Consider the following 14704-nt stretch of genomic DNA (forward strand, 5'->3'; position numbering starts at 1 on the left):
GCGGTGGGACTTCAAAAATGTCACTTCTTTACCCTCCTCCCTTTGGGAGCCAATATCCAGGAAGCAGAGAATTAGGCAGAATGAAAACATCCCCAGACCTGGAAGGAAGCCTTATCTGGCTGCTGACCACAGTGCATGTAGAGATAACCCTGAGGTCAGTGACCCAGCCTGGGCCAGGAGGGGCTCTGACACTCCTGCGCTTAAGCAGTCTGGGCTGACTCCACACTCCGCCCACACTGAGCTGAGTGAGCGGAGTGCGCCCTGGCCACCAGGCTCGGCGCAGGGGCAGAAGGAGCAGCTCATGGAGAGTGGGCAGCTGGCGGGCAGAGCCCCTGCTCCGGGCTGCGGTGAGTCCCTTGACATGGAGGACAGCCCCTTGCACCCCCAATCAGGTGAGTTGGGCGAGGACGGGCAGGGAGAAAGCAGGGAGGAGCATAGTATAGGTGTCACCGTACCCCACCACCGACGCCCCAGTGCCCCTAGCTGGTCGAGCTTTCTTTTCTTAGTAACTTCGGGCAGACTCATCCATCTCCCAATCCTTTCGCCTTCTCAAAACTCCAGCAGAGGATGGGACTGGAAGGGTAATGGTCGCCCAGGGAGAAATGAATTTGCCGTTATAACAAAAGATGATACCTCTTTATTTTTCTTTAACAATCGGCTTTTTCCAAAAGCAATTTAGAACAGCTTATAAAGAAGAGCTTCACAATAAGGTTAATAGTAAATAAGACATGGGAAATCGTGGCGTGGGGTAAAAATAAAGTAGAACTTAAAGCAGCTCAGCTGGTAAAGAATTCGCCTGCAGTGCAGGAGACCCCGTTTCAATTCCTGGGTTGGGAAGATCTGATGGAGAAGGAACAGGCTGCCCACTCCAGTATTCTGGCCTGGAGAATTCCATGGACTGTATAGTCCATGGGGTTGAAAAGAGTCAGACACAACTGAGCAACTTTCATTAAATATATTTAGTAAATTTAAGATAATCATGAATACGGGTCTGACTCATCCTAGTCGCCATGGTAAAAAGGGAAATAGGATCAGCAACTGGGAAGGAAAATGCATACTAGTCTTATATTTTTTTCTTAGAGCTTTATATAATATGCATTGAGCGTTGTGAGAAACAGGTCATTTACTTCATATTTCTAAAAATTCAGAAGCAGATGAAATCAGGCTATTTGGCTCACAAGAGCCTTTGAGAAAGCAAAGAGAATAGTATTAAAGTACCACACCATTAGGGTGAATGCATTCCAATACGGGTTTCTGATGGTCAGATTGGCCTGGGTGTTCAGCAAGTTGTCCCTTTCCTCATCTGTGTTGTAGACCTGCATTTCTCAAACTTTAATATGCATGCAATCTCCGGCAAGTCTTTTGAAAATGCCTTTCTGATTTAGATCTGGGGTGGGCAGTTCTGAAATACTCCCAGGGTACCACGTGTATCATACTTGGAGCAAGGAGCTAAAAGCCCAGACTTCTCTACTTGTGCACCTATGCGGTTTCCCCCAACTGAAGGTAATGCGGTGCTGCCGTAGTTCCCACTGACCACTGATGTGCAGTCCCAAGCCATGACTCCCGGCTCACGCAGAGACCGATTAAGTACCCACCATGTGTCACAGTGCCCTTAGCAAAATGGCTGTTCCTGCCCACCCTCCCCCTGGTCTTTGATGTGCCCACCCTCCCCCTAAAAGCACCTGCCTCTAGAACCTTCTTCATGCTCTTGTGCTGCCACAGTTAAATCTCTTGTGGATACAGCCTCTCATTCCACTGAACTCAGAGAGCTTCTCCTTTGGAGAGAGCTCATGTTGCAATGGAGGACTAGAAGGAGGGCGAGACTTACACCGGAGTGCCAAGCCCTGGGTGCAGGGGCAGAGGGTTGAGGGCCCTGTTAGCCACACCTTATAAGGCCTTACAACATTGGCTTGAAATAACCCATGACCTGAAGGCGCCTGTAAGCTTAAGCCCTGAGCCCTGAGCACACTTCTGCAGCTTGCCTCCCCTTCCAGGGCCTGCCCCCCACAGCCCGCCCCATGCCTACAGTGGCTGCCCCACCTCCGCGCGGTTCCGACAAGGCTTTATCCACAGGGTCATCATGCAGGAAGACACAACCCCTCCGTTTTCCCTTGAAATCACTTCCCCGAGTTGCAGTCCCACTCCCTCCCTCACAGAAGGAAGCAGTTCCCTGGCCCAGAGTCTTGCTTTGGGGAGTCTCACCTGGCCTGGGCTGGGCAGGGGAGGACAGGGTGCCTTTCCTGGGGACGCAGCCCAGCCTGAGCACATCCAGGTCCAGGTGGCCTGGCTCCCAGCCAGGCTGTCAGAATACATCTTGCACATGGCTTCTAGTAACCATCTTGATTTAGTAGTCAATTAGAGTATTTATTTTGTGAAATGGATGTGTTCTGTCCAAGCTTATAAGTGCTGGATCAATCCAAGAAGCTGAGTCTGAACTATGTCCTTCTCCCCTCTGGGCCAAGTAGGAGATATACCTAGATTCTCTTCCTGGATCCTCTCATCTTCTAAGCCAAAGGAGTAGCCTTGTCTGCAGGAAAAAGATCAATCTCAGGAGACTGACCCGCAGGGGCTCCATATCCAGATACCCAGCAGTGCATGTACTGAGCACCTCCTGTGTGCCCGCAGTGCTAGCTCTGGGGCAAGCAAAGGAGGAAGCCAGAGGTGGGTGGGAGCCCTGGGCGAAGCTTCCCAGAGATGCTGGGAGGTGCAGAAGGTTGAGAATGGCCAAGCATTCATTCAACAGCTGTTTACAGAGCACCGGCTATGTGCCAGGCTCTGATGCAGGCACTGGGAATACAGAAGTGAAAGAGGCAGACAGAACTCCCTGCCCTGAAGGAGCTTACATTTCTGTGGGAGCAGAACACTAATGACCAGCAAACAGAGAAGGTGTGTCTTATAGTGTGTTAGGAGGAGAAAAGAGGGCTTTCCTGCTGGCTCAGTGATAAAGAATCTGCCTGCCAACGCAGGAGACACGAGTTCAATCCCTGGGTTGGGAAGATCCCTTGGAGCAGAAAATGGCATGGGATTACTCTTGCCTGAATAATCCCATGAACAGAGGAGCCTGGTGGGCTACAATCCATGGGGTCGCAAAGAGTCGGACACGACTGAGTGACTAACACACACTAGAAGGAGAAAAAGGCTAGGTGAAAAGAAATAGGGCAGGGTACCCAGATGAGGGATGCAGATCACTGGGTGAGTCTCACAGAGGTGATGTTATTTCTCAAGGATCCAAAGGAGGGAGGGAGAAGGCCTGCGTGGCAGTGAGAGCAGAGAGAAGGGAACCAGAGACGAGGTCCTGCTGGGCCTGGTCGCCATAGAAAGGACTTTCCTTTGACTCCCAGAGACCCGGGAGCCAGGGGCAAGTTTAGAGCCAAGGAGTAACATGATCTGACAAATGTCTCCAAAGGATGGCTCCAGCCACTCTGCCCTTGGCCTGGCCGTGGACACGAGTCTGGCACAGAGGAGGTGCTCAACCAGTGTCAGCGCACCATCCTTGCTCCCGGCTCAGGAGATGGCTCATCTGCTTCCGGGAGTTGGGCTCCAGGAAACACTGATTCAGCTCTCACCCACACTAGGCCCCACGTCAGGTGAGACAGACAGGCCGAGTATCAAAGGCCGATGGCGTGGACGGTGTTCTGCCCACCCAGGCTTGGCCTCAGTGGGGTTCACCTCCCTCCCTGTGCCTTTCAGGCCCCTCATTGTTCTCTTGCGCAGGTTCATGCTCCACTAGGACATTCCTCTGTGCATCTCTGCTGCTCCAGCCTTTGCTCTCTCTCCGACTCATGGGGAGCCCCTCAGAGGCCTACCAGGTCTCTTTAGAAGGATGTTAGATCCTTTGAGCATATTGGAAGAGCTCTCAGCGTCTCTATTTCCCAAGCTGCATCTCCTTGGGCCCCAACTCCTCTGGAGTAACAGGAAGGGTCCTCAGAGACCCTCATCAGACAGAGCAGATATTTAAAGAACACCTACTGTGTGCAGGGCACCAGTGAGGGGCACCAAAGAAGGCTGCATGCTCGTTCTTGTTTCCCCAAAGGCACTGCAGAGGCAACCTGCCATCCTAGGGCCAGAACCAGGCCTGGGGCGACTGCGTCCCCAGCACCTGGAACGCTGATATGGTGCGGTCCCCTGGGTGTGGAATGCACAGAGGACCTGTGAGAACTGCCTCCAGAGCTCAGAGAGGATGCTTTCCTGGGGCAGGGTGGGACAGGAGGTGGGAGAGAAGCTGGGCCTCAGGGTCTGGCAAAGCAGAGAGCTGGGGCGGGTGGGTATTTTATGCCAGAGGAAACCTATGGAAGTGAGGAAGCGCAAGATGCTGGTGAAGTGAGAGGACGGAGGACAGGACTCTCATCTCACCACCTGGCCAGAGCTCTGCCTCTCCACCTCATTGCTCTCCCTGAGGTCTAGTCGTGGGGCCATTCTTGAGGCCCAGCCCCCTGCCTTTCTAATCTCCAGGTTCAGATAGCCCCTCCCTGGGACTTATCTCCCCAGAACAGCTTGGGATCCTGGAGTAATTTGAAGCTCTTTATCAAGGTCTGGCAGAATATGTCCTACAGGACTAATCCAGAGAGAGTCCCAGGGTTCAGGTAACCCCAGTCAGTCTCCCAGAAGATGCGCGACATTGGTGCCCCACAACCATCAGATCCCCCACGTCCTCACCTGTGGACGGAGGGGAATGGTGGTCAGCAGCCCATGATGTGAGACTGCAGGTGAGAAACGGCTTCAGATGAAGGCGCACACCTCTAGAAAGCTACCTGAAAGACACCCTCACCTTATACCTGACTCGCGGCTGTGCTGGGAGGCCACCAAGATGGGGGAGCAGAGGACAGCGCCCAGGGCTGGAGGCCGTCTGTCTCAGGGCAGGGTGGTAGTTTCAAGCCCAGAAGTCTAGATGGGGAGACTAGCTCCCTCCCCAGCTCCCAGGCGCTGGAAGGGAGGACTCTGAAGAAGGGTCAGAGGTCTGCGCTAAGGGTAGACCAAGGACAGAGGAGCAACGGAAGCACGGAGGCCTGGATGCAGCCTCGTGGAGAAGCGGGCCTCTGCGGCTGCGCCCCTTGCAGGATAGAAGGAAGCCAGGTTGAACAGGTGCCTTGGCGTCGACTCCCACCTGTGTGAACTCGGCCTGCCACATGACCTGGCATTGTGAAATGGACGTGGATTTGAGGTGACCCTCGGATGAAGGGAGCCAGCGGGTCCCAGAAGTTACTCTGGACTCCAGATGCCCGGCTTGTCCCGGTTAACAGTTGCCCACTTTAATGAAAGAGATAGAGCAGATCCGGAAGTTTAGGAACATTAGGCCGGGGGAGAGGAGGGTCGTTCGTCCCTGGCGCCCACCACCACCGCTGGAGCTGCAGGACCGGGGGTGACCGAGGACCCTGCAGCTCTCCGATTGCGGTCCCGGGGGAGGTGACCAAGCCGGATAAGCAGCAGCAGCCGGCAGGCGGGCGGCCTCCTCCCCCGCAGGTCCGGCCCCGCGGGCGGGCGGGGCACCGGGAGAGGAGGAGCCTCCGGGCCGGGCCACCGCCTCCGCCGCCGCGGACCTGCTGCCGCCGCTCCGAGCAGCGGCGGGCCTGAGAGGTGAGTGACCCCTCGCCCAGGTCGCCGCGGGGCTGCGCCCTGCCAGGGACCCCGGCCCCGGAGGCTGCCCCGTAGCCTCCTGCGCCTGGGCCGCCCCACGCATGCAGGAAACCTGGGTGACTGGGACCCAGCCACGTGTGCCCGGCGGCAGCGAACCCGGGTCCTGGGTCCTCCGCTCCCTCTGTGCCTTCCTTCCCAACCTCGTGCGCCACCCGAGGTGGGCAGGGCCGGGTGCGCGCGGCGCCGGGATCGGGACTGAAGGGACCGAGCTAATTCCCCGGGATGCTGCGTCCGGCGCCCCACCCCGCGGACCCGCCGAGTCCACCAGTCCCCCGTTCCCCGCTACTCCCGCCCGCGGTCTCAGGGGATCGCCGGAGCGGCGGGCGGGATCTTCTCGCCAGGCCGCCCAGCCCTGTGGCTGCCCCGGGCGGGGCAGGCGGCAGGGGCGGGGGCTCCCGACCTTGACCAGGAAGAGGCTGGGCTGACCCGTGTCCTCTGCCCGCGGAGCTCTTGCCTGGCAAACTTACCGGTTTCCCCGAAATTGGGGGCAGGCTGCCCGGAGAGGCGTGGTTGGAACTTTGCTCACTCTGGGTTAGATGAAGGGGAGGGTACGACGAGTTAGTCTGTCCTTTGAGGACCAGGAGGCTGAGTCCTCGGGGGAAATGCAGACAGGTCTTGTTGGAGCCCCGGCAGAGGACTCTGGGGAGAGGCCTCAGAGGTTTCCAAGGCCGCCTCTGAGACACAGGCTGCGGATAGGGACCCTGGAAGTACAGGGAATATTTGTGTCCATCAGAGTCCAGTGATATGACTAATAGCAGAAATTTATTGTGCATTATCTACACCAGAATTCTTGCTTTGCACACAGTATTCCAGTTAATCCTCAGTATGGAAAGGCACCATTATTATCTCACTTAAGATGGGGAAACTGAGCCTCAGGCAGCATGGGTATTTTATAAGGATACAGGAGTACTAAGTTGCAAAAGTAGGATTTGTACACAAATATATCTGACTTGAGAGCCGAGAGGATGCTACTACTGGGAGAGACAGGTCAGGCTCTCAGAGGATTGTGGCAGACTGAAGAATCCCAGGCTGGGGCCAGAAAATCCACAAGACCAAAGAGTCTTACCTGGGTGTGACCCTCGGTCATCTGCATGGTTTCTTAAAAACACAGATACCCAGGTCTTCCTTGGTGGCTCAGTGGTAAAGAATCCACCTGCCAATGCAGGAGACATGGGTTCAATCCCTGGGTTGGGAAGATCCCCTGAAGAAGGAAATGGCAACCCAGTCCAATATTCTTGCCTGGGAAATCCCACAGACAGAGAAGCCTGGCAGACTACAGTCCTTGGGGTCACAAAAGAGTCAGGCACGATTAAGCGACTAAACAACAACAAGGTCCTACCCACAGCTGGCCGAGTCCAGTTCTGCAGAGTGAACCCCCCCTGGCATCTAGTCAGGAGCGCCTGGAGGGCTGAGACCATATCTAAGTCATCTCTACCCTCATCTGTATCCCCAGTGGCCTCCAGAGGGGCCAGCTTGGAGCAGGTGCTTTTGTTACCAAGTACAAGTTCACTCTGGTCTCCATACAACATGCCAGTTAACCGAGAGACGAGGTGTTGAAGCAAAGAATATGACTTTATTTGGAAAGCAGGCTGATGGAGAAGATGGCAGACTAATACCTCCAGAAAACCATCTTGTGGGGTCTGGATGCTAGGCTCTTTTATAGAACCAGAGAGAGAAGCGGTGAGGAACTAAGGCAAAAAAGCAGAATAGAGGCAATGAGGAAGTAAAGTAAAAAAGGCCATCAGTCTTGCAAAACATCTCTGGGAATGGCCAGCCTTGGGAAAGGGATATGCTATTCTCGTCTTTCTTATAGCCATTCACTGGTGGAAAGGATCAGATTGTCTCCCTAGGAGCTGAATAAGGGCGCTCTAGATTAACAGTCAGGCAGAGGGACAGGGTTCTCTGAGGCAGACCCTAATGTATGATTATAACAACAAAAATGATGAAAAGCAAGTCAAAGAAATAGATCCAACATGGAGTCAATTGACTCTCCCCTGCAACATTTAAGCAATGTCTGATGGGTGAGTGGACTTCGTGGGGCAGGGGCTATCACTGGGATAGAAAAGTTTTCCTGAAGGAGGCCTTGAATGATGGATAAGTGACCTCAGCTAGGCCTGGGGGAGGAAGACCTGGAACTGGCATGTGGCGACCCTGGCCTCAGAATTTGCAGGGAGCTCAGGCCAGGCCATTTGTTCATTGAGGGTTTGACAGACAGCCTCAATCTTGCTGAGCTCCCCAGGACCAGACCTGGTCACACTGAGACCACAGGTACGCCCTCTTTGGCCTAGAGATGCCAAACAGATGAACTCCTCTCCCCTCCGTGGCCTAGAGATGCCAAACAGATGAACTCCTCTCCCCTCCATGTTTTCTGTCCTTAACTCAGGACCCTTGCCTTGCAGGATATATCAGAGTGTTGGGCAGGGCTTCAGATAGTTAAAAGGGGAAATGCAAGGACTAAAGTCCATAGCTGCAAACCTGAGCAGTGGAGTGGCTGACTGCAGAGGAGGGTGCCTGGCTTTGCAGTCATCACAGCGCTTTACCATGTGGCCTAAAGCACGGCCTCCATTCTCTGAACCTGTTTCATCTATGAGACCTTGCTAAGGGCTTGGGACCTGATATTCCTGTAAAACAGGAACAATAGTGCCTGCTGGAGGAGGATGCTCTGTGATAGTGCTGAGGTTTAGGAGTACCATAAATATCAGACCCCTTCCCATTCTCCCAGGGTTTGAGTGTGAAAAGCAGCTGGGAACCTTACGGGCTCATGGCTCCTCTTGTCTGAGCCCCTCAGTTCACTAGAGCATGGCCTCCATGGCCCCCTTCTCTGTTGCAGACCCTGGTCTTGAGCCCAAGCCTGAATTTAGTTTGGGTTACAGAACTTGGAGGTGGGAAGGCAAGGGGTGGGGGCAAGGCACACTAGGTGGTTTTCAAACATTTGGTTACAGAAGTCTCACTTCCCCCTGTCTGTGCCCCACCGCTGGGCCCACCTACCTGTCCAACCTGATCTGCCATTCCCAGACCTCTGCATGTCAGCCCTTCATGGCCTTGGCGTGCAGTGAGCACCACTTCATAACTGAAATGCAATCGTCATCATCAGTGAATAGTCAGCTTCCCACGTGCCAAGCATGTTATAGGTGTGAGCACACTTTAACCTTCCAACTGTCCTATGAAATAGACAGTGCTGTTCTCCCAGCCTTGTGACTTTCCCAAGAACACATGAGACTCCATTCTTTTGACACCAGATTTGTTCTCCTAACCACTGACTATAACTGCTTGTCCAAATTTTGCCTAACTGTTTCTTCATTCAACATTTACTGAGCACTAACTTGGTGTCAGGCACTCAGGACCTGGTTTGAGTCCCACTTCTAGCAGGATGAGTGTAGGTTGTCGTTTATAATCACACGAAAACCAACCCCCTCCACTTATTTCTGAATATGAGTGGGGGCACTGAGGCTCAGGTTCCACAGCTAATGCGAGGAAGCCAGGATTCAAAACCAAAGACGGCTCCTCCCCGAGCTGGAGGTATTGACCACTGCCCTGGCGGGATCAGTGGCTGCAAATTTATGCAGAGTCATAAACCCCTGCGTTGTCTCTTCAGCCCAGAGCAAAAGATTTCCCCCATCCTCAGGTATGGAACACTGTCACTGGAGAATTACCTGATGCTCAGCTCTTTCCAATGAGTCTGTCCTCATCAGTCACCATTGTCATCTGGCAAAACGTGCAACAGGTGAGCCCTAATTGGTCTGCAATCAGGCAGTAACTTCTCACTCCCGCTTCTGCTTAATGAGATCCAGATGGGGTCGAAGCACGTAGCACACTTTTAAGCCTTTTAGAGCTATCCAATTAGGAGATTAAACTGTGAAAAACCCAGCCCCAAGACTATCAAATCAGTCAAGGCAAATGTAAAGGAGTTTGTGAGCTGGTGAATGGGCCTCCTAAGTCTTCCATGGGGAGCAGGCTGTCGTGGTTCAAGGGCAGACAGCATGTTTCCCAGAGCCTGTGTGCCATCTGTGATGGGAAGACCCATGACTAGCAACCAGCGCTTCTGGTGGCTGTCAGGCTGTGGAAAGGGGAAGCCTGTGATTTGACTGGTGGGCCTGGAGGTGACAGCATGCCCCGTGTTGATGTGGAGGTCTCTCTGAAGGTGAATCACTCGGGGCTCACAGCTGAGGATGTTAAAGGGCTTCAGGTGGCCCTGTGAGATGGGCCCTGCAGGTAGATTGTGTGAAAGACAGGCTGGCCAGATACAGTGCCTGTGGAGTCACCCCAACGGGCCGTTTGAACCAAATGGGTCTGTGCCAAGCCCAGGTGCCCAGCCAGACGTGTACATGGGTCAGTATTGCACAGATACGGTGGGGTGGAGGTCTGGCAAATGAGCCATGACCTGCTGTGGGGCTGAGCCTCTCCTGGAGGTCAGAGCAGGCCCTTTGTGGATGTCTGTAGAGATGGCTCCACAGTGGCTGGAAATCAGGTGGCGCCTGGAATTTTTAGGGAAGAAACAAGATGTGCTGAGCCAGGTGGCCAAGGGTTGTGATGAGAGTTCAGGGGGTTCGATCTGGGAAAGCCCTGCCCTCCTGGTGTTCCTAGATTAGAAGGCTGGAGATCTGACTGCTCTGTGCGTTCTGGCTTGGCGGCCTTTGTCCTCTCGTGATTTTGCTGTGAACTTCCCCTGTGGCTCAAATGGTAAAGAATCCGCCTGCAATGCAGGCGACGGGGGTTTCATCCCTGGGTCAGGAAGATCCCCTGGAGAAGGAAATGATAACCTGCTCCGGTATTCTTGCCTGGGAAATCTCAAGAACCTGGTGGGTACAGTCCATGGAGTCACAGAGAGTCAGACATGACAGACCGAATAATCGACAACAGCTTTGCTACAGCTCTTCTAGAACATTCAGATCTGCATGGCTCTGTGCGACATGTGAAGGGAGGGGGAGTCACAAGATTGGGGGAGCTCAGGACACAGCTAGGGCCTTGGGGAGAACCCCAAGGGGAGGACATCACAGCTGGAACCATGGAGGTACTGCCCATGCCTGGAGCTCATGCCTGGAGGGTTTGCTTTCAGAAGGAAGTGAGGTTTCCTGACAGGGCAGCTTCCCCAAGGAAGTGAAGAGCCCTCTGGGGACTTACAGTCCACTGGGAAGCCAGATGAGGATAGGAAATGCTCCTAGGCAGAGGAAGGGAAAGAGTCCAGGGCTGCATGTGGCCAGCGGCCCACAGCAGAACACAGGCCATGTGTACAAAATAGCGGTTCTAAGATGCAGATTTGGGAGCTTTCATTCTTACTCAGCCGTCAGAACAGAGAAGGAAAGTAGCCTGCCCAAGATCACAGAGCTGGTACGTGGTCAAACCTGAATGCACACCTAGATCTGTCTAATTGGATCCCCTGTGAGGACAGCTGCTTCTGTATTCAGAATGAGGAAGATGAGTGGGGGGCTGTGGGGACGCCTGGAGGTGCCTTGCCTGCCCAAGGGTTCAGGCTCGATCTTCAGGGAAGAGGGGTGTGAATGCACAGGAGGATGCCAAGACTTCAGGTGGCGGTGACGGCTCAGGCAGAAGAGGGGAGCCCGGGGACTGGAGGAGGGGTGGCAGATGACTTGAGCAGGGGAAGGTCAGCCTGTGCCTTGCTGGGTCTCGGCTGGACTCTGGAGACATTCCACAGTGCCCCTCCCTGCCCACAGGGTGAGACGGAGGAGCCTTAGCAGAGAACCATGCAGGCCCTGACCTGTTGCTGGTAATAAGAGTAACCTGTCTGGAGACCAGGGTGTGTATTCTGGTCATCAAAGGCGCAGCTGCCCATGCTTCCTCAGAGCTAGTTTCCCCAAATGACCAGTTTTCCAAGTTGAAAACAATCAAAAGGACTTGTCAGAAGACTGAACTTGGCATAGTCTACTTCAGGGATACAAAAGCTTCCACACCTCTGGCCTCCCCCTGTGCCGTTGGTGTGGGCTGGCCTCCAGGGTCAGGGCACAGGCAGGCCTTCCCCGTCCAGGCTATGTCCTCTGGGCAGCATTGTCCTTCTGTCTGTCTCTCTGTCTATCTCCCCACTGGAGAGAGGCACCAGCTAGCTAGTAAAGACGACTGTGAAGCCTTGTTGGCACCGAATATAGACAGAATTATCTCTAAGCCAATAACAGCCACAGTGATTGCAATAAATTACCCCCTGCAGCAATTGGTAAATTGCCATTTTCTGCAGCCATTACGTTTGGCTTTGTATCTGAGAAGTAAAGGCATCTCTCTCTCTGTCTCTCTCTCTCTCTCACACACACACACACACGCGCACACACACTCCTGTGGTGAGGCAGTCTGCCCTGCGTTGGATGACATTTATTCATTTTATGTATCCTGGGTTCTGCTGGCTGTCCTGCCTCAGTTCCTGTAGCAAAGAGACTTGAGTCTGAGCCACTAATTATCACCAGGGAGGTTTCCTCCCTAAACAGGAAGTGTCAAGCCAGAGCCACACACTTGCAGTGCACTCTGAAACCAAGCATCAGTCACTGCCCCGCTCACTCCCTACAGCCGGGAACCAGAGTGCGGCCGAGGCGGTGGCAGCCCGGCTGTCCAAGCCCCTGGCAGTCCCACGCCTTCTGAGCATCCGCCTGAGTTCTGTCTTCCAAGCCAAAGTCAGGCACCTTACAGGCCAGGGGGAGACCCCAGGGAGAACGGGTGGCCAGATCACAGTGGGGCTGTCGAGGGACGTGTGCATCAGACCCTCGCATCGGCTTGTCGTGGGTGAGTCTGGTTACAGGGTGCAGAGCCCCAGAACCTGGGCAGCATGTGGGGCCCTCGCTGCAGCCCCCCCAATCCTGGTCTGCTGGAGTGTGCCCCAGCGTCTCGGGGAGCCCCTGTTTTGGAACTGGCACCAAGAGCACCATCTGGTGATGTTCTTGCCACAGTGGGAAATCTTATCATCTGCACAGTAAGTCAGAAACCTTTTCAGAGTAAAGGGTTCAAGGAGTTATCACATACAACGCCTTCAGTTAATGTGAGCACCGGCTTTGTGGGCTCTGGTGTGTTTAAGAAAAAAAGGTTAATGTTTATGATATATTTCTGTGGAAGGCAGGTCCATTTGGGAATTGTAAATTTTACTTATTAGGAACCACTTCTGGGATGGTTTATCAGAGAACTGCTGCTGTAAGTAGTCGAACCGGATATTTTTTTAGAATGTTTCAAAAATCTAAATGTTTGTAAAAAGCCCTATAAATTATTCATTCACTTCTGTTTTGCAGGCAGTATGGTGATAAACCTCTCTTTTCTGTCCAACCAAACTTGCATATATGTGTCTTTGTGTGTGTACAGGGTTGTGTGTGTATGCATGTGCACGCACCCCTGCTTTCTGTTATTCTCCTCCGTAGGAACTGCTCAGCCGTCCTTTTAAAAATATAATGATTTTTTAATGACATCTGAATAATGATTCCAGGCAGTATTACAAGAAATATAACAGTAAAATGTTTGTTAGAGTCCGTCAGAAAGGGAAAATGTCCGCAGAAAAAAATAGAAACGCACCAATTAGATGTGTGTGTCTGTGACCCAGCTTTTAAACCTGTATTTGAGATGGCCTCTTCTATGCTGTCTCCTGTCTGGTCAGCTGTGGGGGTTTGGGGGGGAGGGGGGCACCTGGACACAGCACCTACTTCTTGCCCCCTGGACCCCTCAACCTGAGATGACGGAGGGAGGGCCGGCCAGCGCTGCTGTGGTTTAGAATCGAGGACAGAGCGCAGCCCTGGATTTGCAGAAGCAACTTCAGAATGAGAGGTTGGAAAGTTTGAGTCTAGGCAGATCAGCTGGGCGGAGGGAGAGCGGAGAGGAAGCCAAGACCACCTCAGAGCCCCGTGTAGACCAGACGACTGGCCATTACTCACGCCCATGTCCATGAGCAGGACTGGATGGGGCTAGGGCAAGAGCCATCTAGGGGCCTTCAGGAAGTCCTAACTTGACCTCGGTTTTCTCACCTGTGAAATGGAAGCAGTGATACCCTGAGTGTACAAGTCCACAGTTAAAGTCTCTCCACCGTGTGAGTCAGACCCCACCTCATCGTCTCGTCTGTGACTCCTGATTGTTGCTGACGTGGCATGTGCCAGACACTTGCTGGGCTGTGACCTCCGAACTGCATCTCAGTAGGGAAGGGCTGGCGGACCTCATAGCCCCGGGGAGACCGGGATTTCTACATGACGTGGCTTTAGGGGCAGTCATGTGGAGGGAAGGAGGAACTAGGGGACTTCCCTGAAAACCGTATCTGTTTGCATAACAAGTAGCCGGCTTGGTACTTCGATTGTCTCTTTCAGATTTATAAAATGGGAAAGATTTTGTAGGAGCTGTTATTCACTTTACCAGACTGGGAAATGTGAATTATTCATATCAAAGTGTATTCATTTTAATATTAACATTAGCACATGGGGAAGGGTGATGGAGATTTACGGAGGCTGGGAACTCTACCACCATCCACCCCTTGGGCCTCTCAGAGAAAGTTCCTACCATTATATGCTGGTTCCATCCTGCTAGCATGCTGCAGGGAGGCAAGGGGACCGGGCGAGGGAGGTTAACCCTGCCTTGAAGAGGAGATAGGGTGAGGGCTTCACAGAGGACTGGCCTTTCTGCTGGACCTTGAGTTTTGTCATTTGGAAGGAAAAAACTTTTCAGGCACAGAGATTAAGCCTATGACTTGATCAGGAAAAAGCATGAGGAAGGATGTCCAGAGTCAAGACCATAGGCCAGGTGGGTCTTGATTGGGAAAAGCCAAGGAATTCATCTGCCAGAAGCCACAGCTGGGCCTCACCTGCCCCAGGTACTGTTCCCTGATAGAGACTGGGCAGATCGCTCTGAACGGTTGCTACCTCCTGGCTCAGAGATTCATGGACCCTGGAACCATTGACCCAGCATCCCTGAAGCCTCCTTCCCTGGGTTTGTCCTTACCAGGCTGCACCCTGATGGGCCTCAGATGTGGTGTTTGCTTTCCTACTTTGGCCAGAGTTACATGAGTCAAACTGTGTCATTCTGTGTCTCTGCAGTGTTTGGGTGCAGCTATGCATTAGTCTTCTGTGTGACTAAGTTCATCAAACAGTGAAATGTCTGGCCAGTT

General features: G+C 53.4%; 1 protein-coding gene across 1 annotated transcript in view; it reads left to right on the forward strand.

Moving 5' to 3' along the window:
* Positions 1-224: 224 nt before the first annotated feature.
* STEAP3 (STEAP3 metalloreductase) overlaps positions 225-14704 on the forward strand; it is a 53478-nt gene continuing 38998 nt past the window's right edge. Inside the window, exon 1 of the mRNA XM_020914520.2 lies at positions 225-392. Coding sequence (XP_020770179.2) covers positions 302-392 — 91 coding nt within the window. The 5' untranslated portion in view covers positions 225-301. The remainder of the gene's footprint in view (positions 393-14704) is intronic.

The sequence above is a fragment of the Odocoileus virginianus genome, chromosome 13 (genome assembly GCF_023699985.2).
Source record: "Odocoileus virginianus isolate 20LAN1187 ecotype Illinois chromosome 13, Ovbor_1.2, whole genome shotgun sequence".
In the NCBI taxonomy this organism is placed as follows: Eukaryota; Metazoa; Chordata; class Mammalia; order Artiodactyla; family Cervidae; genus Odocoileus; species Odocoileus virginianus.